This window comes from Colossoma macropomum, unplaced genomic scaffold (genome assembly GCF_904425465.1).
Source record: "Colossoma macropomum unplaced genomic scaffold, Colossoma_macropomum, whole genome shotgun sequence".
NCBI lineage: Eukaryota > Metazoa > Chordata > Actinopteri > Characiformes > Serrasalmidae > Colossoma > Colossoma macropomum.
Genome location: NW_023494790.1, coordinates 30,521,374 through 30,541,640, shown reverse-complemented (window position 1 = coordinate 30,541,640; position 20,267 = coordinate 30,521,374). Strand labels below are relative to the sequence as shown.

General features: G+C 39.4%; 2 protein-coding genes across 3 annotated transcripts; one reads left to right on the top strand and one right to left on the bottom strand.

Annotated features, from left to right (window-relative positions):
- Positions 1-1,290: 1,290 nt before the first annotated feature.
- dlgap5 (discs, large (Drosophila) homolog-associated protein 5) lies at positions 1,291-12,588 on the top strand. Of its 2 annotated transcripts, none has more exons than XM_036573039.1 (20): positions 1,291-1,407; positions 3,175-3,406; positions 3,559-3,737; positions 3,830-3,889; positions 4,576-4,609; positions 4,764-4,835; positions 4,949-5,041; positions 5,176-5,253; positions 5,639-5,673; positions 5,795-5,964; positions 6,676-6,906; positions 7,325-7,413; positions 9,203-9,363; positions 9,498-9,599; positions 9,742-9,976; positions 10,727-11,534; positions 11,810-11,858; positions 11,970-12,144; positions 12,252-12,298; positions 12,476-12,588. In XM_036573039.1, exons 2-20 carry the CDS (start codon positions 3,175-3,177, stop codon positions 12,578-12,580), a joined length of 2,955 nt encoding a protein of 984 aa, XP_036428932.1. In that variant the 5' UTR covers positions 1,291-1,407; the 3' UTR covers positions 12,581-12,588. The 2 variants fall into 2 exon arrangements, with proteins under 2 accessions (XP_036428932.1, XP_036428931.1); XM_036573038.1 differs by having other exon boundaries at positions 5,636-5,673.
- On the bottom strand, positions 12,463-20,264 carry rsph10b (radial spoke head 10 homolog B). The gene is made up of 18 exons (XM_036573041.1): positions 19,745-20,264; positions 19,587-19,662; positions 18,437-18,505; positions 18,067-18,240; positions 17,882-17,967; positions 17,666-17,786; positions 17,401-17,577; positions 17,173-17,317; positions 16,930-17,057; positions 16,535-16,724; positions 15,992-16,085; positions 15,816-15,895; positions 15,560-15,708; positions 15,373-15,480; positions 15,043-15,237; positions 14,827-14,911; positions 13,875-14,058; positions 12,463-12,944 (listed from the first exon to the last, which is right to left on the bottom strand). Exons 1-18 carry the CDS (start codon positions 19,981-19,983, stop codon positions 12,752-12,754), a joined length of 2,493 nt encoding a protein of 830 aa, XP_036428934.1. The 5' UTR covers positions 19,984-20,264; the 3' UTR covers positions 12,463-12,751.
- Positions 20,265-20,267: the final 3 nt, after the last annotated feature.

Here is a 20,267-nt window from a genome sequence, read left to right as displayed (position 1 = left end):
CTCATCTTTTTTTATGTTTTTTTTCCTCATTGCCACATTTTCGCTGGTATGAGAGAATGAGACACAGCAGTGCACACCTCAGTGTCACTGATGGACTCTGAATAGTCTATCAACCAAAAACATTCAGCCAAAGCTTCCTGTGACCACTAATTAAGGACTAGAGGATGACTAACACACTGTGCAGCAACAGATGAGCTATTGTCTCTGACTTTACATTTACAAGCTTGACCCAACAAGGTAGGTTTTTCAAATAGAGTGGACAGTGAGTGGCCACAGTGTTTAAAAACTCCAGCAGCACCACCATGTCAGCGTCACTGCAGTTCTGAGAATGATCCACCATCCAAATAATACCTGTTCAGTGGAGGTCCTAACCACTGAAGAGGGCTAAGAAAGTATGCAGAGAAAGAGTTGGGACTACAATCTTCAGTTCCCCCCTTTGGTCTGTTATGTATTTTTGATGTAACTTGACATTAACATCTGTAAACGGGATACTACCACACTAAATCACAAAACAGAACACCACCACATCTTTAGTACAGAGAACTTGTGGACAGGAGAATTACCTCCCTGTAATGTCTTCCGGGTTTCTCAAACGCTAGAGGGCGCTCCCGAGCGAGTCCAAAATGAATGAGTTAACATGGAGCATTTGAGAAAAGTCATAGTTTATATATGTAAAAGGATACAGTCATTTCCTGAACACTGAATAGCATAAAACATTTTAACACTGATGTTATATTTTTAAGAGCTTTTAAACTCGAGTTATAGGAGTTAAAAGCGGCGCCCCATGTGCGTCCATGACGTCTGTGAGCGCGAACAGCCAATGAGCTGCTCCGCTCGCCAACCAATCAGCACTCAGTAGCAGTAATGCCTGCGTACTGCTGCCCAAAACCCGTTTGCTGTAGAAAAGAAAACATATAGGTACGTTTTCTTTGCTTTTTTAGTGAAAAACATCTTTCTACTTTCTAAAATGAAAAAATAAATCTGGGCAAGTGATTAGAAACTATTTTAACTTTTCGCTTTTAGCCGTTGAGCTCCTTTTGCTCGTATTCATTGAGGACTCGCTCGCGGGCGCCCTCTGCTGTTTTGCAGCCCTGTTTTTGTGCTGCTCCTCTTAAACCGGCTCTGCTTTAGTGTACTACAGTATGTATGGTAAGTGTGATACTTGGTTTAGGGCGCAGCCGAACACTTAAACCCCGCCCTTAACGTTCACTCCGACTGGAGGACGTTGCGACAACGTTCAAGCGAAAATAACCAATCAGTGCAGACTTCCTGTTTGCGATCAGCGAATCAGATTAGAGGGCTGAGTTTTCAAACCAGAGCCGCGCAGCTCGACGCTGTTTACTGCGGATTACCAACAGGTCTTATTTTAGTAGAGGGAATTTTAATACGGGAAAATACAAGTTACAGGTAAGAATACTTAACAGGAAACACGACACGCAGTTAGTTTGGTCATAAAAGTGATTTTCCCAAGAAAGCAGATAAACGTCAGTTACGTGTTAGTAAATACTGAAGAGGGGCACGAAGTGGGCAGAAAATGTAGGTGTAAAAACGAACCAACGTTAACATTATTTGAATGGTTTAATGATTCAGACACTTTAGGTTGTGTATCAACTAGCTAACACAGTAGGTTAGCTATCGTTCGGTTCGTAACAAGAGTTACTTTGTCCGTTAGCTGTATTAGCTAGCTAGCGTTAGCTTGTAAGGTCACTTTAGCTTGCTGATTATTTTGCTGTTTTATCTCTTTTTAGCCAAAGTGGAGCTCCAAACTGTAGGCGAAGCCTGCACCACTGGATTTTTGTATGGCTAAATCATTTGTTTAACGCTACTGTTTGTTAGCTATATCTAACTTAGCTACAGGTTTCTTATTTACTGAGTCCTCAAACTTAAATTGTTTGTCACTGTTTGTTATTATGGCCTATTAGGCAGTAATACAGTGCCATGTTAAAATAGCAATAGGTTGCACGTAAACATTGATGTTGTAGTATTTTTATTCACAAATTAGCATGTAGCTTGCTTAAAATTTCCTATTTAGGCTTTCTAGTGAGGGGCCTTTTGTTTTGTTTCAGTGAACTAACCATACATTAATCCAACTTCTGAAATTAATTTTATTTTTCCCCCTGTTCTTTTCTTTTGCTCATTATTAGCCATGTTTGACGAGTTTGCTCTGACCTCTACTGTTTTAACGTCACGTGTCTAAATTAGTTTAGTAGGCATAATGTGCAGCTGCGTGAAACTACTGACCTCACTTGAGTTGCATGCTTAGCATAATCAAGAATAGTGATAGCTAGGTCTGTCACAATTATTACATAGTCGCTAATAGATGATTGCAATTGTTTGGGATAATGGTAATTAATGACTGCAGTCATTTTCCACGGTCGTTAGATCTGTCATATTGTGCTGCAACAAGCAAAATGTAATATGGGTGCGTTGTGTGAGGCACAGAAATCTAACTAAAAATAAGCTGTAAATCCATTCATTGAGACATCAAAAGGGCTTCTGAAAACAAAGTTCTTTTAACATGTTTACCATGTAACTTCTAGGTAGTTTAGAGGGCAGCAATGAATAAAGTTTGTTTAGCTAATTCTGATGTTTTTAGTATGTCAGTCCTTTTTGCTTTTATTTTCAATCTCATAAAGAACATGCAGCTTTGCTTAAAGCAGGACTATATAAGTCTTTTTTGTTTTGTTTTATTTATTTATTTTTGGTGTGCGTGTGAATAAATAATAATTTATGTGTCGGAGGCATTGGGACAAATTTCGCAGGAGTTTTTCAAACCACATCATATGTGATTATGTATTAATGTCACATGCACAGACTCAAAAAGAAGGTCCAGCTCAATGCTTAGGTCTCAAGTGCAAAATCAACATTATACTGATGAAAATATGATGACCTTAGTGGATGTGGGTGGCAGTACAACCAGTGCTAGCTATTAAGTAAACATAGCTAGCAAGTAAGGTGTCCAATCTTGACAATTTAGGCTTGTCTTTTAATAGTTGAAGACAGTCAAAAAGCAAAAAGACACTTAAATCATTAGTCACAATTATTTGACAGTTAATCGTCAGCTAGAATGTTTTGATTGTGACAGCCCTAGTGGTAGCTGTAAAACATCACACCCCAGTTTACTTTAAATGTACGAAAAACAGATCAGATGTTTTTGTTATATGTCCTTTGCAGATGGACTCTCGCTTTGCACATCTGTACAAGCGAGACAGCAGTGTCTCTATGATACGAGTGAAGATGTCCAGAAGACGTTCTCAAACACTGAAAGAGAACAGGGAGAGGATGCAGAACCAGCGCAGACACCTGGACCAGCTCCCAGAGCTGGAGCTCTCAATGGATGTGTCAACTCTTGAGAAGTCCGTTGTCCATGCCCAAGGGACCGGATGCAAAACAAACGCAGATAAAAGTAAGCCCACTCTTCTCTCGCTTAGTGACAGTCACCATTCAGCACATTTGTGTTGGTTTGAACTTCAGCATGCCCACCATGTTAAGCAGCACAGTTTTTTTAATTACAGTGTACAGTGCAACAAATAACTTCAGGTTATGATTAATGACCAGGTAACAGTGCTGTAGAAGAGAGGAAAAAGATGCTTGAACGTTTCAAAGAGAATAAAGCACTGCAGAAAGAGAAAGAGAAGCGGGAGAAGGAGAAGAAAGGAGTGTTTAAGGTCGGGCTCTACCGCCCACAGCCCCTGGGCTATCTGCCTTTGAATCCTGTTGTGCCAAGCACAGCCAAGGTGAGCAGGTTAAACAGTTCCACTTCAACCTGTATTTATGTGTAAACTGAGTATTAGGATTGTAATACTCAGTGACTAAAATCATCTTTCAGAACACAGAGACTGTGCAGTTTACCAGAGTAACTCGTTCGATGAAGCAGCAGCAGCCGAAGGTATGTTTGTGTGCTAAAGGGGAATTCCACAGATTTTTCTAGATTTCTGCATAACGCGGTTGTTGAGAAATAAAGTTATTCAGAGTGTTTTGATGTTGGATGGTTCATTGTAGACAAACAGACTCAGATTTCCTTACAGTGGTTCTAATAAGACGCTGTCCAAAATGACCACTAAACCTTCACACGTCCTCTGAGTTGTTTATTTATTTATGTATGTTTAACGTGCAATGTTAATAATGGGATTGTAGCAGTAATAAATATTAGAAAATACTACTAATGGTACTAAAATGGTAATCTTAGAAAATACTTTTTTACTTTAAAATGCCCTGCATCTGTCCACCATGAATGGCATGAGTGTTTTAGTCCAAAACTGTATCTCGAAATTAACATAAAACAATGTCTCAGACAGCAAGCAATGTATAAATTACTATTTTCTTTTAATAGCTTGCTGTGAAGTAGCTATTAGAAGCTTTAAACTCTACATATGTCTGTTTTCTGTCACCACAATTGTGAATGATTCTGACTTGGTACGCTTCTCTAAAATGGTACACTGAACAAATTATTATGCAGAAATTTTTGAATAATCGGTAGAATTCCCCTTTGACTGTACAGCACTAATATTTCACTAACTTACATGAGTGCATATGTATGTATAATTATGCAAGTCTCCTCTCTTTCTAACACAGCTGCCAACTGAGAAACAAGCTGCACCAAATAAAGGTATAAGACTTTTGTCTTTGATTTGGTTTGTCTGCGTTTAACTGTCTGATCTTACAGTAGAGTGTATGCACATTTTAATGTATAATAACACTGTTTGTTTGAAAGCTCTTAGTTCTGTAGGCAGTAATCCTGTTCCACTTTTTTTGTTCATCAGCTGAGCATGCACCTAGTGCTAGAGCTAACAAGCCGGCAGCCAAAGCCAAAGGCAGAGGCAGAACTGATGCAGGTAAACTATTTCTGACAGCATTTACGATATGGCTTTTGGCTTAAAGACGATTATTTACTCTGTTTGTATGAGCAAATGTTGGAAGAATTCACCAGATCTCATGTCTTTCACAGCTGAACCAGTTGTCAGGGTCCCAACTACACGGTCAGCTGCTAAGACTTTAGCAGCAGCTGTTCCAGCCAAAGCTGCGATTAAACCTGCTTCAGGTGCACTTTTAATTACTTTTCTGTTTACTTGAGCTGTTTTTCAGGAATAATGTGTTCTTTTGTGATGTACGTATGCTTCTATTTGTCTTTGCTTTTTTCTCTAATTTATTGTTTCTGTGTTCACCTGCTGTTAGATCTCCGGGCTCTCAAAACAAGATCTGCAAACAGGCAGCCAGCAGCGCTCTCTGCAGGCAGAGGGAAACCTATGCAAGGTAAAAGCAATCAGCAATGTGAAGAGTGAAGTCTAATTTAATATTTAATTTAATTGTTAAATTTGTTATATACATATCACATTTTTATGTATTGTTGCTGTAAAAACAAAATCTTAGCTTTTAAAGAAGTACCATTTTATAGGTACCTTTTTTTTCTTTCTTTCTTTTTCTTTTAAAAAACACATGTTTGTTTATTTAGTGCATGTAGTTTTGGGCCATTTCTGTTAGTCCATTCATCATGAAATGTCATGAGCAGCTGGTGTTTTTAAATAATGTGGGGGAAAAGAAATTCATGAGTTATCAAAATTTTATGAGTGACAGTATGCAAATAATATACAATTTTTATAAATGCATATACATAAGCCAGATATTGCTTTCTTAGCAGAAGAAACTGCGTCTGTGCCAGCTGTTGAAAATAAGGTAAGCAAACCTGTGAAATTGAATTTAACTGCTTGTCTGATTGGTCTTGGTTTTTATGCCGTACATCAGAATAGAGTGCTTTGAGATAATGTTGGTAAATATGAGGGGTGTGTTTCACCAGGAAGCTACAGTAAATCCCTCTCCTGTGAAGGAGAAGAAGGTAGAAGAAGCCAAAGTGACTCCAACTTCATTTGCTCCTCAAGGTTTTGTGTTCCAGCCCCCTAGTGGTCTGAGAACCTTCCAGCCTGCACCCCTCTCTCCTCGCTCTGCTGATGCCTTCCTCTCACCCAGGTACATATTATTCCTGTGTCAGAAACTCACCTGAGATGTGTTTAACAATATTTATGTCAGGGCTGTCAGCTGGGCTCAGATTAAAATAATCTTTCCTTTTTTCCCCCCAAGTATTTTAATATATTTGAATTTTAAGTACATTATTATTTTTTAATACGGCAATATTTTTTAGAATGCAAAGAAAATAGGCTAAATGACTGCTTTAAACCCCACATTTCTATGTCAGTCTTATCTATTAACAGCAGGGCGCTCAGTGTAAATATCAAGCATCCTCAGAAGCTCACAATGTTCAGATTTATTGCAGTAGGCATGTTGACAATGAATAGCATACATAGGGTTTTAAAGAAAAGTGCACTCGTGAAAGTAAAGGACACTGCAAAGCACTTTTTGAATGTTTTGGCATCATCTGGACCTTATTTATGCAGCTTTAACAGCTTAGCCTTTAGAAAACAAGGGGATGAAGCATTCAGAAGTGACTGTATCACGGTCATCACTGTGTCCTGGCACAGATCTTTAGTCTTTATTTAATCATTCAAATAAAAAGGTTCTACATTCAAATGTACATTTTTCTCTGAATGTCAAATGCATTTTAGATTTTTTTTGACAGCCCTGTTTCATATTCCAAGTATTCTTGAGGTGTATTTCTTCACATTTTGCTTTAAAAAAGGGGGTGTTTGGAAATATTCTAATGTATTCTCTTGCTCTTTCTAGCTTCTGTTTTGAAAGCAAGGCTGAGTCTACCATTCTGGCTCTCCCATCATCTGAATCCTTTGCTACTGCTGCTCCTCCTCTTTCCTCTCCTCCATCCTGCTCATCCAATCCTGCACCAGCCCCTGTCACTCCCTCTTCTCCCCCACCTTCTGTTTCTTCTCCCCCACCTCCTGCCTCTCCTTCTCCCATCTCTGCCCCTGTGGAGCCTCAGCACGATGTCCCCTATTTCAGGTAAAAGCAATCCTGCTTCTGTTCTCCTGGTGTTATGTATTCTCCTGTGTGTGTCTATATATCAGTCATATGCAACCGTTTAAATAATCCTGGTCGAAGTCCATGTTTTGTTGATTTTTTTTAGTGATAATGCATTCTCTTCAAGAAACAAACATAAAAATGACAATTTTCTGTGCATTTTAGTGCACAATTTCTGTTCATTTGCTGAGCAAAAAAATGTAAAATATAAAATCAAAACCATAACTATTGCACAAGCCACAAAATAAGTTTCAGAATTTTAAATTCCACAGATAAACAGTAATTGTGTATTAAAATGTGCAGAAGCGTGTTAACTTATTTTCACTTAGAAAATCAACAAAACATGTCCCATGACCAGGGGTGCCCAAACTTTTCATCCAACTTAATGAATATTTTGTAGGGCAGTGATGGCTGACGAGACAAAGCGGTTAACTGGACTCTCAGAGATGTGGGAACTGCGATTTGATGATCCTTCCATACCTGAAGAGAGTGAGTTTTCTGTTAAACCTGTTACTTAAAACAGTTACTCCAAATGTAGTCAAACAGCCAAGATATGTTTGGCAGCTGAAGCTTGCTTCTTAAGTTTTGCATGGTGCTAATATATCTAACAAGTAGAGCTGGGCGATAAGGCCAAAAACGTTATCACGATAAACTCGTATCGTTCGATATCGATACATATCGCGATAAATGTCAAATCATTATTTCTTTCATGTTTGAAGGCTGATTTTGCTCCTGGGTGGTTAATTTTAAACTATCACTTATGGTCCGATCATGACAAACACTCGGCAAACAGTGGAACATTTCACAAATCTGTCTTGGGACAGTGGGAGAATGTTACTAAGCTGTTTTTATTTGCTGGAAAAGCACAGCTGCAATTTTTTTGTAATAGTCATGATTTAAGAAAGAAAACAGATTATTTTTAGCTGTCTGGTGACGAGTGCTCAGCTACCTAGTTAGAAATACCAAACAAGTGGCCAACAACAGTGCTAAACTCTTTCTCAACAACGTCAACTCGGTTCGGTAGGTCACTGCTGTCACTCCTACCACATCCATGTCAGAGCATATCACAGTATTCAGACACCAGCTAGCGACGGCTGGATTTCTCTATGCTATCGTAGTAGTTTAAGGGGTGAACCGCAAAATATCTGACGTTCGCTGTGTAAAAGCATTATCTGCAGTGTGAATCTCTTGCACCAGTCACAGAGTCCTCCTTTTAGGTATGTTTAAACTGAAAGCGGTGATTTTGTGTCTTGTTTGATCTGCCGTATCATCAATTCACTGTGTTGTGCCGGAGCGCTGCTTCAATTAGCCAGCAGCTAAAAACAGCTAGCCTGGAAAGATAGTGCTCTCCCACTTCCCAATGCCTCACAGCTTCCTCAGTTTACTTTCGTTTAAATCAGGGCTGTAACTCACATTAACCCACTTCTTTTTTTCACTTTCGTTGCTCGAGAATGCACTAATACTAAAATATGACGGTTTGGCGCTGTAACACAGCGCTGCAGACGTGATTTAACACCGCTAAAGTTGTTAGGATGCACGGACAGAGGTGAGTTCACCGCAGGACAGTACAGTTACGTCACTTATCTTGTCACTTGGTCACAGAAGAACAGATTGCCGGTCGCTCCACTCAAACAGGGAATGTATAACTCCACGTTTCAGATGTAGCTTATATATTTATTTATATATATATATATATATATATATATATATATATATATATATATATATACATACATACACACACATACATGTATATATATATATACATATACATATATATATATATATATATATATATATATTGGGCGACCCTTTTACTCGTGACCTCCTCCCACTCTAATCAAGTCGAAAAACTCGGAAGCGCGTCCTCTCCTGGCGACAGCAGAGTAGTGTCGTTTTCCTTGCAGTAGAAAACGCCACCAGGGCTTTCGCTAAAACGTGGAATATATATATTTGGCGACCCTACTCGTGACCTCCTCCCACTCTAATCAAATCGAAAAACTCGGAAGCGCGTCCTCTCCTGGCGACAGCAGAGTAGTGTCGCTTTCCTTGCAGTAGAAAACGCCACCAGGGCTTTCGCTAAAACGTGGAAGTGTGAGAATGGTCTATTATATCGAAAATTTATCGAACCTGTCTTATCGCTCTATCGAGGAAAAGTTATATTGCAATACTTATCGTTATCGTTTTATCGCCCAGCCCTACTAACAAGTAATGCAGTGGTTTCCAAAATCACTCCTGGGAAGTCTCAAAAAGCAAGTGTTCGTGTTGCTCTCTCCAGTGCGGGATCGCATGCGCACTGCAGTCGGCCAGGCCAGGCTGCTGATGAAGGAGCGTTTTGGCCAGTTCAGCGGTCTGGTGGATGATTGTGACCTGGGACGAGGGGAGAAAATCACTACCTGCTCAGACTTGCAAGGATTCTGGGACATGGTGTACTTTCAGGTGATTACATACAAATTCACAAGACTAAATGTCTACTACATTGTTGTGTAAGAATGTGAAAGCTATGGTTTCAGTGTTTTTTAAAAAAAAAAAAAAATCTTAAAAAAAAAAGTTTGATCACTTTACCTCGTTAGGTGGAAGATGTTAATAAGAAGTTCAATGCCTTGAAAGAAGCAGAGGCCCGAGGGTGGCAAGAGGAAACTAAGCCTGTTACCAAGCAGAAAAAGGTTGTCAGGGTAAGTACACTAACCTGTAGCATGTTCACATATTTGATTTATTCTAATGAGTTGTAAAAGAGCTGATTGTCAAACCATGTAGATTTTAGCCTATCAGTAGCATATGGCTTTCTGATTGCTTTGTTTGTAAATGCTTTTGCAGAAGCCCCCTGTAGCGGGAGGTAAGACCGGAGCAGGTGGTGGTGCCAGCGCTGCTGCAAAGAGTCGTCTGGCTGCAGTGAAAGCTGCCATGAAGGCCAAGGCAGCAGCAGAGAAAGCTGCTGTGGCTTCAGACGACACTGCTCCTGCCTCAGATGCCCCGGCTAACCCACTGGCAGCCCAGACTGTGGTATTTCATGGAGGCTTCTTCCAGGTGGAGAGTCCAGTCAAAGTAGTTGGTACGAGTGCATTAAGGTCTTCAAGCTCTTCACAAGAAGCAGTATTGCGTTTGTAACCGTGTTTGCATGTGTTAGCTAGACTACTATTTATAAACCCAGTCCCTGCAGCCCACCAGATGGTCCACATTTTTATCCCAGCTCCCTTGAACCATTTAGAATCCCTGGTACAGATGAACTGTGAGCAAAAAAGTGGATTATCTGGTGGGGTAAACAATGGGGTTGATTATTAATTATGCATTAAATTAGTGATGCACTTGTCTGGAATTTCTTGCCTATTAATTAGTGTCAGATAACAATATTAAGATTTTTGCATTTTACAAAGATTTTACAGTTGTCCATATCAAGTGCAGTGACAGTAATACAGGTGAAAACTCCAAAAATGGTTCACAATTTTACATAGACATAACATGGCTAAACCAGATATGATCGTTATTGTAAACGTTTACATATTTAAGCAGGTACTTGATCAACTTGGTGGGTGAATGTAGCATTAGGAGCACTTTTGTCAGCATAGCAGTGCCATTTCTGACTGGACACTAGTATGCATGGGTCAGTGCGTGCACAAAAACCTGAGCAGTTGTAGATGACTGCTCTAATTAAATTGATTACATTTTCCCAGTTGCCAGCAAATAATATATCCGCCATAGTTAAACTGTTTATCATACACCATACAATGTGTATATGCTACATAATATATGCTACATAATATATGCTACATAATAAAAAGTAATTTTTGTCCTTCACCCACAGATTCTCCAAGAGTTCGGCTGAGTGCAGCCCCCTTGCCCAAGTCTTCTCCCTTTGTGTCTAAATTCAACACTCCATGCAGGCAGAAGCGATCTGCTGTCTCACATTCCTCTCCTAATCCACGCATGACACTCATGTCCACTGAAGTAGCATCACCCACTGCAAATCCTGCTCAAGTACCACACCCAGCTGCATATCATGCCTGTACCCCTCAGCGCCCTGCTGAACCCCTTCCCTGCTCCCCAAAACCACTTCAGATCAGCCCTGAGCACCACAGACCCAGCCTTCATGCATCACTTACTGGAGTCTCACACACAGAATCCACCCAACCTGACCATGACACAAATGATAACACCTCTCAGGTCCAATCAGACCTTGCAAATGCACCAGTAGATAGTCCAATGCAGGAGTCAGCAGAGATCAAGCCACAGATTTATCCCTGTCAGTCAGAGGCTGAACTGCCTCTCTGTCTACCTGAGAACACAGATATTAGCCCAGACCCTGAGGGATGCATTCAGGAATCTAACGCGGTCACTGCACTGTGCCAAGAGCAAGCAGAAGCGCCAATGCTTACAGAACTGAATGGATCCCCATTGGTCTGTACAGCAGCAGGTGCTTTCCCCGTTAAAGCTCACACACACAGTTTTACACTCTCTCCTTCACCATCTAAAACAGCATCTCCACAAGCAGAGATGGCACAGAGCTTTGTATCTTCCCCCTCCGGGCCTTCGATGATGTCCGTCTCACCACCACAAGTCTGCGTCCTCTTCCCAGCTCCCTCTGACAGTGCCATCATCCATGTCAATGAAAGGTAAGCACTGTGTTGCACACAGTCTACTCCAGTTGTAGTTTTGCATGGTAGCGGTGAAATTTGGACTAAGTTTGGAATCAGTGCTAAATAAAGAAGAAATACTATATACTGATTTTTACGTGCCACATTTAAATTGTTCTATTTGTTCAGTGTCCTATCAAATCATATGTACATTTAAATAATTTTTGGAATAAATGATAAATATGTTTAATTCATGTATATATTCCACTGGAATGTATAATTGCATAATTACCCATTCTGATACTTCTTTCCAGATCTCCCATCTGTGCGAAAGTTGAAATGACTGAAAATCCAGATGCAAAGGTAACGCATCTGATGAGTTTTGTATTATGATGCTGTTTTTGAAATTTACCCCAGGTAATGTGCTTACCTTTTAATGTCTTGCTGTTTATTTCATTTTATTAATTTTTTTAGAATATAGCAGAGTTGGACTTTGAACGATACCTGCAGCCAACAGCCCGCTGCAGCTTGTCTCCTCTGCAGAGCACGGCAGCAGAGAGGTTTTCGCTTGGGGCAGCTGATGCTGAGATGGAGAGTCCTCAGTCTCAGGCAGAGGACTCTGTTCAGGATGTAATAATGACACCTACAGGTACTTTTGGTATTTGTATTGTTGATCACATCTTGGTGTTTTTGGAGGTAGTCTTCAGCACATAGTCTTCAGACACTCATGCTGTCTTTCTCACACTTTTACCTCAGCACTCCCCAGAATGGCACCTTTGGTGTTCACTCCCTGGACTGAACAGGTGGTTTGACTCTTCCCTTAATCTCTAAAGACTTTTTCATTTTCAACAGTTGCATGAAATTTCTTTGACACCATTGTCTTTTATTAGCAGTTTACCATTACATTGGATTGTTATAGAAAATGTCTACACAGTATGATAGTTTTGTACTTTCTCAGTGACTCTGTTTTCATCTTTCAGCTGACGGACAACCCACTGCCATTCACCCCAGAGCAGAGGGACAGAGTTAGACAGTCAGTGTGTGACCGTGACCTGATGATGTTCACACCGCCTTCCAGTAAATAGTACACATAGTCTTTACTGATATACTGAGAAACATTCTTGCTTTTTGCTACTTTATTTTGCCTTTAGCAGTAGAATTATTGTTAAAACGATCAGAGCTTAATGAGTTTTGTATACCTCCAAGTGTAAGTTTTGATAACTAATTAAATGAACTATTTTCAACATATCTGCATTTTACTTCTTCTTTTTCTTGCTCCCACTTGGGGGTGATGGCTTCAGGCTCTCAGAGTTGGAGAAGGCCATAGGGGTCATAAGAGCAGGGGTTGAATGATTCAGGTCATCCTCTGGGACACTCCCCTTCTCTTCATCCTCTTTTTCCTTTGCTCTGCGTCTCTCTTCTTGCTCTGCTTCACACTGCTCTCTCAGTCTAGGGCGAAAAAAAACAAAGCTTATCAAACAATATATATACTGATCTTTTATTTAGAAGTGGGTGATATGGCAAAAATATATCACACAACTTCAAGAAATTTTCACGATACATATGTCACACCTGTCCAGGGTGTTTTCTGCCTTCTGTCCAATGACTGCTAGGATAGACTCCAGCACGCCGCTTGACCCAGGATGCTAAGCGCTTAGACTGTGTGTGTGGGTGTGAGAGATATGTCACAATATTTATTTTTATTATATATATATATATATATATATATATATATATATATATATATATATAATTTTCTGACATCTGATCAGTTGGAACAGAATCAGTAGTAGGACTAATGTTGCTCTATTAATAATTAAACATGCAGTTGGTCAGTGTACCATGATAGCAATACCGTGATATGTTCAGGAAAGCATGTACTGTGAGACAGTTTATCGTGATAATGATATATATTGTCATATTGCCCAGCTCTACTTTATTATTATGATCACTTGAGTTGGAGAGGTACATTGTTAGAAGTAAAGGTGCTGTGCAAGTACATTTTTTTGTTCATCAAGGTACAATGTAAATATACCCTCAAAGGTACAGCAGTGGTTTTAAGGTCCAATTGTGTACCTTAAATGTGAAAAGTATGTATTTGTACCTTTTCATAAACATGTTTGAAAACGGAACAATGAAATAAAAAGCCTGGAGATGAGGCAGGGTGTGTGGAGTCAGTACAACTAATATTTCAATGGATTATGGTACAATTATGTTCCCTGACTAAAGGTACTGTGATGTACCTTTGATGGTACCACCCCAGTGACTGTTTCTTACCTTTATTTCTGAGAGTGCATGCTGTCAAAAAATTATGTAGCCTTTATGGAGTAATGATATAGCACTACGGAGTATTTAATGTCAGCATATTTATTGAAGTACCGAGCATTCTCCTTGGCCTTTTCCAGAGCAGTTCTCTTCTTTGTGATCTGTCTTAGCCGTTCCTCCTGCACCTCTTCTTTCAACAGAAGGTTGTGTTCGTAAGCAGGGAAGAATATCTGTGTAAAGAAGTGGTTGGTCTTTTTGATCCAATTCTCTTCTTCAGGCCTCAACTCTTCTGCAGCCTCTGAATAATAAAAATCACAATGGAAGACAAATAGTGATGGAAACAACCGCTGCATAGTATAAACTACCTAGAAAAACTTTTTTTACAGGTTGATTAACTGTCTAGAATAAGCTATTATTCTAGAGTGCCTCAGACAGGACTGTCGAGTGAGTGAGTTAAAAACCTTGTGATTCATGTAAAATGGTTCCTCGGAAAATTATGAAGTTCAGTAATCTACACACATCTCTAAAGCTGTACTGTGTATGTATACTGTTTTTGATACATTTTTTTTAGGCAGTACACGTTTAAACAGGGTTGCTTAGGGTCTGTGACTGAAGCACAGCTTGTATCTTTGTGTGACTCTGTTCTCTATCTCACACTCAGCACTGTTTACTGCAGCCAGCTTAGATGTTAAATCAACCCCTGATCTATTATGTAATAACAAGCACTCACTGTTATTGATGAGAAGGACTGCTCCTAAGAAGCATCAAAAGTTATTTGACTTACTGCCCTCTTTCCCTAGTGGATAATTTTCAGTCTTCTAAACATGAGTTACATGCCAGTTTCATGAGGTGCTTCACATCTAAAAATTAAGCACTGAAACAATTTTGGAAGATTGCTTAGAAATGTAAACGTTCATTTCATTAGTTATAACTGTCCGATGCATTTAAAGTAATTTGAGAAGATTTCAGTTACGGATAACTGCCAGTGCTTTCATTTTGACAATCTAAATGAAAAAATATTAATTAGTCTTCTTTTACAATCTGAGAATGAATGTAAAAGTCTTACCTAGAAGAACAGGACTGATCTCTGGGGATTTTGCACTGCCAGCACCAGGGGAAATAAGATTTGAGGACTCGATTGTTGACTCGTACTGTGGTAGAACAAAATAAGTGTGTCCATTGATTGACATATTTTAAGTCTAAATTAAAGTCTTATCTTTTTTTTCTCTTAATAACTAAAGCCTAAGGGTTAGCTTTAAGTTTATGGAGGGCATCCCATTACCTCAACATCTACACCCGTATGAGGTGAAGCCTGCTGGCTGAGTAGGGGGCTATCTCTCCTTTCACCTCCTGATGTCCTGACAGTCTCATCCTGACAAACCAGCCCAGACTGGAAATGTTCAGAGGTTTTGATTCCATCTATTGTCTTCACCTCAGCACAACCCAGAAGAGCCTCAAAGAACTCAAGGAAAGTAATCTGCAATGGAATTACAATTTTGAGTACTTGGAGCTATTCTATACAAGCTAGCTCTATAGCCCTGATCTATTTTTCAGATGATATACGTATTATAGCTTATGCTACTAATTTTTTAAAGCTAACAAGAGAGTCGACCTCTAAATCAAGGTTGCTGTGAGCAGAATTGTAGATTGCAGGATTTTCCAAAGAAAGGATCTCCAGCACTCTGGCTGTAGTCAGCTCACTGTCCAAGAGACCAAGATCCTGCGAAGATGGAATGGAATGGGTACACAGGCAATAATTTAAATAAAACTAGAGATACTATTGAAGGAGAGGTCCTTACCTTAAGCATCCAGATAAAGTGCCTGGCAGTCATGGTTTGGTTAGAAAGAGCAGTATTGTTAGCTTTACAGAACACCTGGTATATCTCCCAGCATCTGTCAATATAGGTCAAGCCAATCACAGCATGGAGAGCGTGGCAGAAAAGAGGCCCTGCATTCATGAGAGCACAGTTATGCTTTTCACTGATATATTGAAAATGACTTTGGTGATGGTGTAGATGAGAAGCGCATACGCTACATAATCAGTAATTTCAGTACCTTTAACATTCTTTGCATTGGGAATGATGTTTTGTTTCATGAGCTTGGAGAAACACTCAACGAGTACATTTTTAGAGGTCCTGAAGTGAGAAGAACAATAAGATTTATTAAGCTACAACCTTTACAGAATGGCAGTAGTCAAAGTTCTCACTTTGAAAAGATGAAGCAATTCTTACCCAATGTCTTTGTGGTATATATGGTATGCCGCAATGACAATATAACTAAGACACTGTCTCAGCAACATTGTACTGAAAGGTGAATGAAGCTTCTCTGTAGAGGTATCATATATATTAAGACAAGGAGGGGAAAATGTTATAGGTATTGTCATGTTCAAAAAAAGAAATGGATCAGTAACAAATTAAAAATGCTAAAGTTTCCCTTTTACCACAAAAGCAGTCAATCATGTCAAGACATGTTTGGTGCCTGAAGTTTGCCTCTTTAGTTTTACATTGGAGCTACAAGGCTTATGCGACAGAAATGCAGATTACCTACAAGATTGTGGGTAATGTAGATTTCCATTCGTTGTTGGATAAATAAGGCTCATACCTTGATTAGCCTTGTGACTGACTGACTAAATTTGGGGTAAAGTGGATAATTGTGTGAATTTAATTATACAGCGAACCATTCATTTCACTTATACAACTCAATGTATTTGTAGTTACAGATAGATAACATTTTACCAAAGCGAACTGATCTCAACTAGCCTAAGTTCTATTTACCATTGATGAGGTGGTCCATCTGTACTAGCGTTATTCCATGCAGGTGGACACCACAATCCTTGAGAAAGCGCCAGAACTGTAAGCGAGTGAGCAGGAAAGTGTTGTCTGGAGAGTGGTCATGCCCAAGGCTGCTGTAGAGACTGTAGATCGTCCTTAGCAAAGTAATGTGCCTCATTATAGCAAATTGTACCTGAAACAAAAATACATAAAAATTATAATAACGGTACAAAATTCTACATCTATTCAGATCTGTTCTATTGTCCTCATCTACTGAGGTGAAGAAACATTCAGCATTCCTAAAACCTAAAAGTATATCAACTCTTCACACTGTTTGCAAATAAGCATCTGTTTTTGGATCATTTCAAGACGCAATCTCTACGATACGTCATCCAGACCTGTCTGAGCTCCTGGTCTCTTTGCAGTTCAGGAAATCGATTTAACAGTGTCTCTATGTTCAAAGCAATGTCGGGCCCAAGCAGTGACGCAGTACCACCTGACTTTTTGGCTCTTCTGGGTAAGTCACCTAATGCACGCAAACAAATATTGCCTTCCTTTAATACAAACAAACATCTTTATGATTAAACTGAATGTTAAATACTTTTAACAATAATCCATAAAGAGGGACTTTTATGCCTTACTCCCATCAGGAGGGGGTGAATGTGTTCTAATTCCACTCAGGTCAGGAGTCTTTGCGCCATCAATGGAGAATGCTGGAAATTCAGCCATACGATCATTGATAAATTCCCCCTCAAATATGCGGCCATTCTTGAAAATGAACGTCCCCTGAAACATATCATTTCCGTTGAGATCATATGATTAAACTCATTTTGATTGAGAAGTGAGAGAACTTTAGAGAAGTCATTTACCTGACCATGTTTTTTGTTGTGCTTCCATTCCCCGGAATACGCTGCTCCACTTGCATAAGAGAATGTTCCTTGTCCGTGACGCAAGCCCTGCACAAATTCTCCTTTATACTCATTCCTGAGGGGGTACTGAGAGCCAGGAACTCGCCTCAGGAACCATGTGTGCGTCCCTTGTCCATGCTGCAGAGAAAATTTGAGTGTTTGTCTTGAAAAAAGCTTCTTCAGCTATTCTATTAATTTACAGATACTGCTAAGATGAATGACTGACCTGGACACTATTAACCCACTGCCCACTGTATTGCTGCCCCAGCTGAATCCATCTCATTGTCCCTTCTCCATGTTGGACGTTGTTCTTCCATTGCCCTTGATATATGTTTCCAGATGGATAACTTTTGTGAAAGAAAGTGCATCAATAATTTTGGTATGTTAGTAATTCATGATGTATTTTTCATTGAACCGACAGAAAATGGGGATTCACACATACCAGCGCGTTCCCCAACCTTCTCTACGATTGTTTTCCCAATCTCCTTCATACCAAGATGTGACACCTTGATTGTAATATATCGTACCCTGTCACAAATCATTTATTGCATTAAGCATCATAAATTAATTTAAAAACTGTTTCTGACTATTTCAGAGAAATTGACCATGTTGGGTATATTTACATACCTTCCCATGTCTTTTGCCTTGGTGCCACTGGCCTTTGTAAACGGAAAAGGTTTTGGCACATTTATAAGTTCCAATACCATGACGGATGCCATAGCATACCTCTCCCTCATAGGTGCTCCCATCCGGCCAGGTGTAGGTCCCATGTCCCATCGGAGCATTTGATACAAAGTCTCCCTGTTAAATGGGGGGATAATTATTACTTTGTAAACCTTGCATACATTACCTAATATACAATTAGCTTTATTACTGGGTGTGAAAGAACTGATATTGACGTCTTGATAGAATCCTATACTGTGATGCTTATGTTTTTTGTACATTGTTCATCATATATTTTTTGTATAGAGCTGATCCAAAATGTCCAGTCACATACCTCATACTTTATACCGTCTGCCCATATGTATTCGCCATGTCCATGCATCAAACCCTCTGCAAAGCTTCCCTGGTGAATTAGTATTGTAAAAGTATTGCAAATGTGAGTCACTATAACTGAGTGTACATCAGTCTATTATTAGAGATGTATAACAAGTGGTTACATTCACTCTGTTACACATGAGAGTTGCGTTCCAAAATGAATTACAGAGAACTTTTAAAAATTTTCTCTTTTTTCATGTTGCTGGGAGTGGACTTTACACATACCAGAAATTTCAATGCTTTATTATGATTAATACCACATTTGTTAGAGAAATCAAAATGTGGTTTCCAGTATATGTTGACTGTGATTACATTTTTGTGTTTTTTGCATTTAATTCCATTATGTTACATTGGTGAGAACATCTGTACTGCTTTGCTGTTGCTCACACCTTTCACTTTGGTGCTTTACATCATTTTATTTTAGACCAAGACTACATCTTAAAAAGAAAAAGTAAAAAAGAATAGCATCTAACTAACTTCAGTTCCTATACTGATTCTGAATGTACTAAGAATTTTTGCTGCACATTACTCAATGTTTAAAGGAAAACTTTGCATAACAAAATGGTTACCATGTCAACAAAGTCATTCAGAGTGGTTTGATGAAACGCTTCATTCTAGAGAAACTTACCGATTCAGAATGTTCTCAGTGGTGGTGATAGGAACCAGACGTCTGAAGAGTTTAATGCCTCTAAAAGCTCCCTTACAGAAAGATAGTACATGAAGTGGTTATGAATTCACTGCCTGCTGTCTGAGACACTGTTTTACAGTAACTTAGTTTTGTGATAAAGTTTTGGTCGAAAACATATTTTGATCACCGCGGCAAAGAAATCTGAGTAATCAAGTTTCTCTACTAATGAACCATTTCACATCAAATCACTCTGGATGACTTTGTTTACATCTCAATCTCTGAATTATACAGAAGTTCTGAAATTCAGTAGAACTCTGTGCAGTTTTTTTTACCTGATAGCTACTTTCGTACATCTCATCACTTTTTTTTTCTTATTTGCCCCCCCCCTTTTTTTTTAAAGGCACTTCTATTTTACTTATTAGTTGACCGAAATAACATTTTACCCGTATTCCAGTCTCGTCTCGTCTCAACTATTTCGCACCTTGTATTCATGACCGCCCTGAAAGACGACGGCACCTTCTCCATGGAAAAGCTCTCCACACCTCTCACCTTCATACCTGAAAAACACTCAAGTCAGTACTCTTGGCTATAATTCTTTGACAGTTTGACGGCTATCTGTGTGTTCTATGGGGAGCTAACCTCTGAACAATTATGTTAGCAAGAACGGGCTCTTTAAGCTCCGACTCAGGCAGCTTCTCTCTGTCCAGCGAAGGCGCTGACACACAAACGGGCTCCGAGACCTCCAGCGGCGCTTCTCGGTCATCGTTAGCCTCCGACGCAGCGCTCGACGTGGAGCAGTTTTCAGTTGAAGTAGTAAGCAACGCATCCGGCGTAGCTCTGTCAGATTTTTCCTTTTTATTTTTGTCTCCTTTTGCCATTACAGACGCTTAAAACTTTAAGAAAAATTCGCGAACTATCACGCTATTTTACTAGCCATTCTGTTAGCACTGTCAGCCTCTGTTGCCCATAGCAACGACTATGTTGTTACTAAGCGGCCACCAAGTACGGCGAGTTAGATGGTCAAATTAGCAAGCGTTTTATAATTTCCAGCTTCTTTATTTACAATTAAAACAGATACACGTAGGCTCTCCTATAAAAAATAACTTGTAATAAGACAGGACATGAGTTGTAAAATAAAATGTATAGTGTTTCAGTTTGTAAA

What these genes read in the sequence shown, in the direction of transcription:
- dlgap5 (XM_036573038.1), top strand. Translation starts at nt 3,175, where the DNA reads ATGGACTCTCGCTTTGCACATCTGTACAAGCGAGACAGCAGTGTCTCT. An exon ending in TGCGATTAAACCTGCTTCAG is followed by an intron (nt 5,042 to 5,175) that starts GTGCACTTTTAA and finishes ACCTGCTGTTAG; the next exon opens with ATCTCCGGGCTCTCAAAACA. An exon ending in GATGCCTTCCTCTCACCCAG is followed by an intron (nt 5,965 to 6,675) that starts GTACATATTATT and finishes TGCTCTTTCTAG; the next exon opens with CTTCTGTTTTGAAAGCAAGG.
- rsph10b (XM_036573041.1), bottom strand. Translation starts at nt 19,983, where the DNA reads ATGGCAAAAGGAGACAAAAATAAAAAGGAAAAATCTGACAGAGCTACG. An exon ending in AGGGCGGTCATGAATACAAG is followed by an intron (nt 18,506 to 19,586) that starts GTGCGAAATAGT and finishes CTAATTCACCAG; the next exon opens with GGAAGCTTTGCAGAGGGTTT. An exon ending in GAAGGTTGGGGAACGCGCTG is followed by an intron (nt 17,787 to 17,881) that starts GTATGTGTGAAT and finishes CTTTCACAAAAG; the next exon opens with TTATCCATCTGGAAACATAT.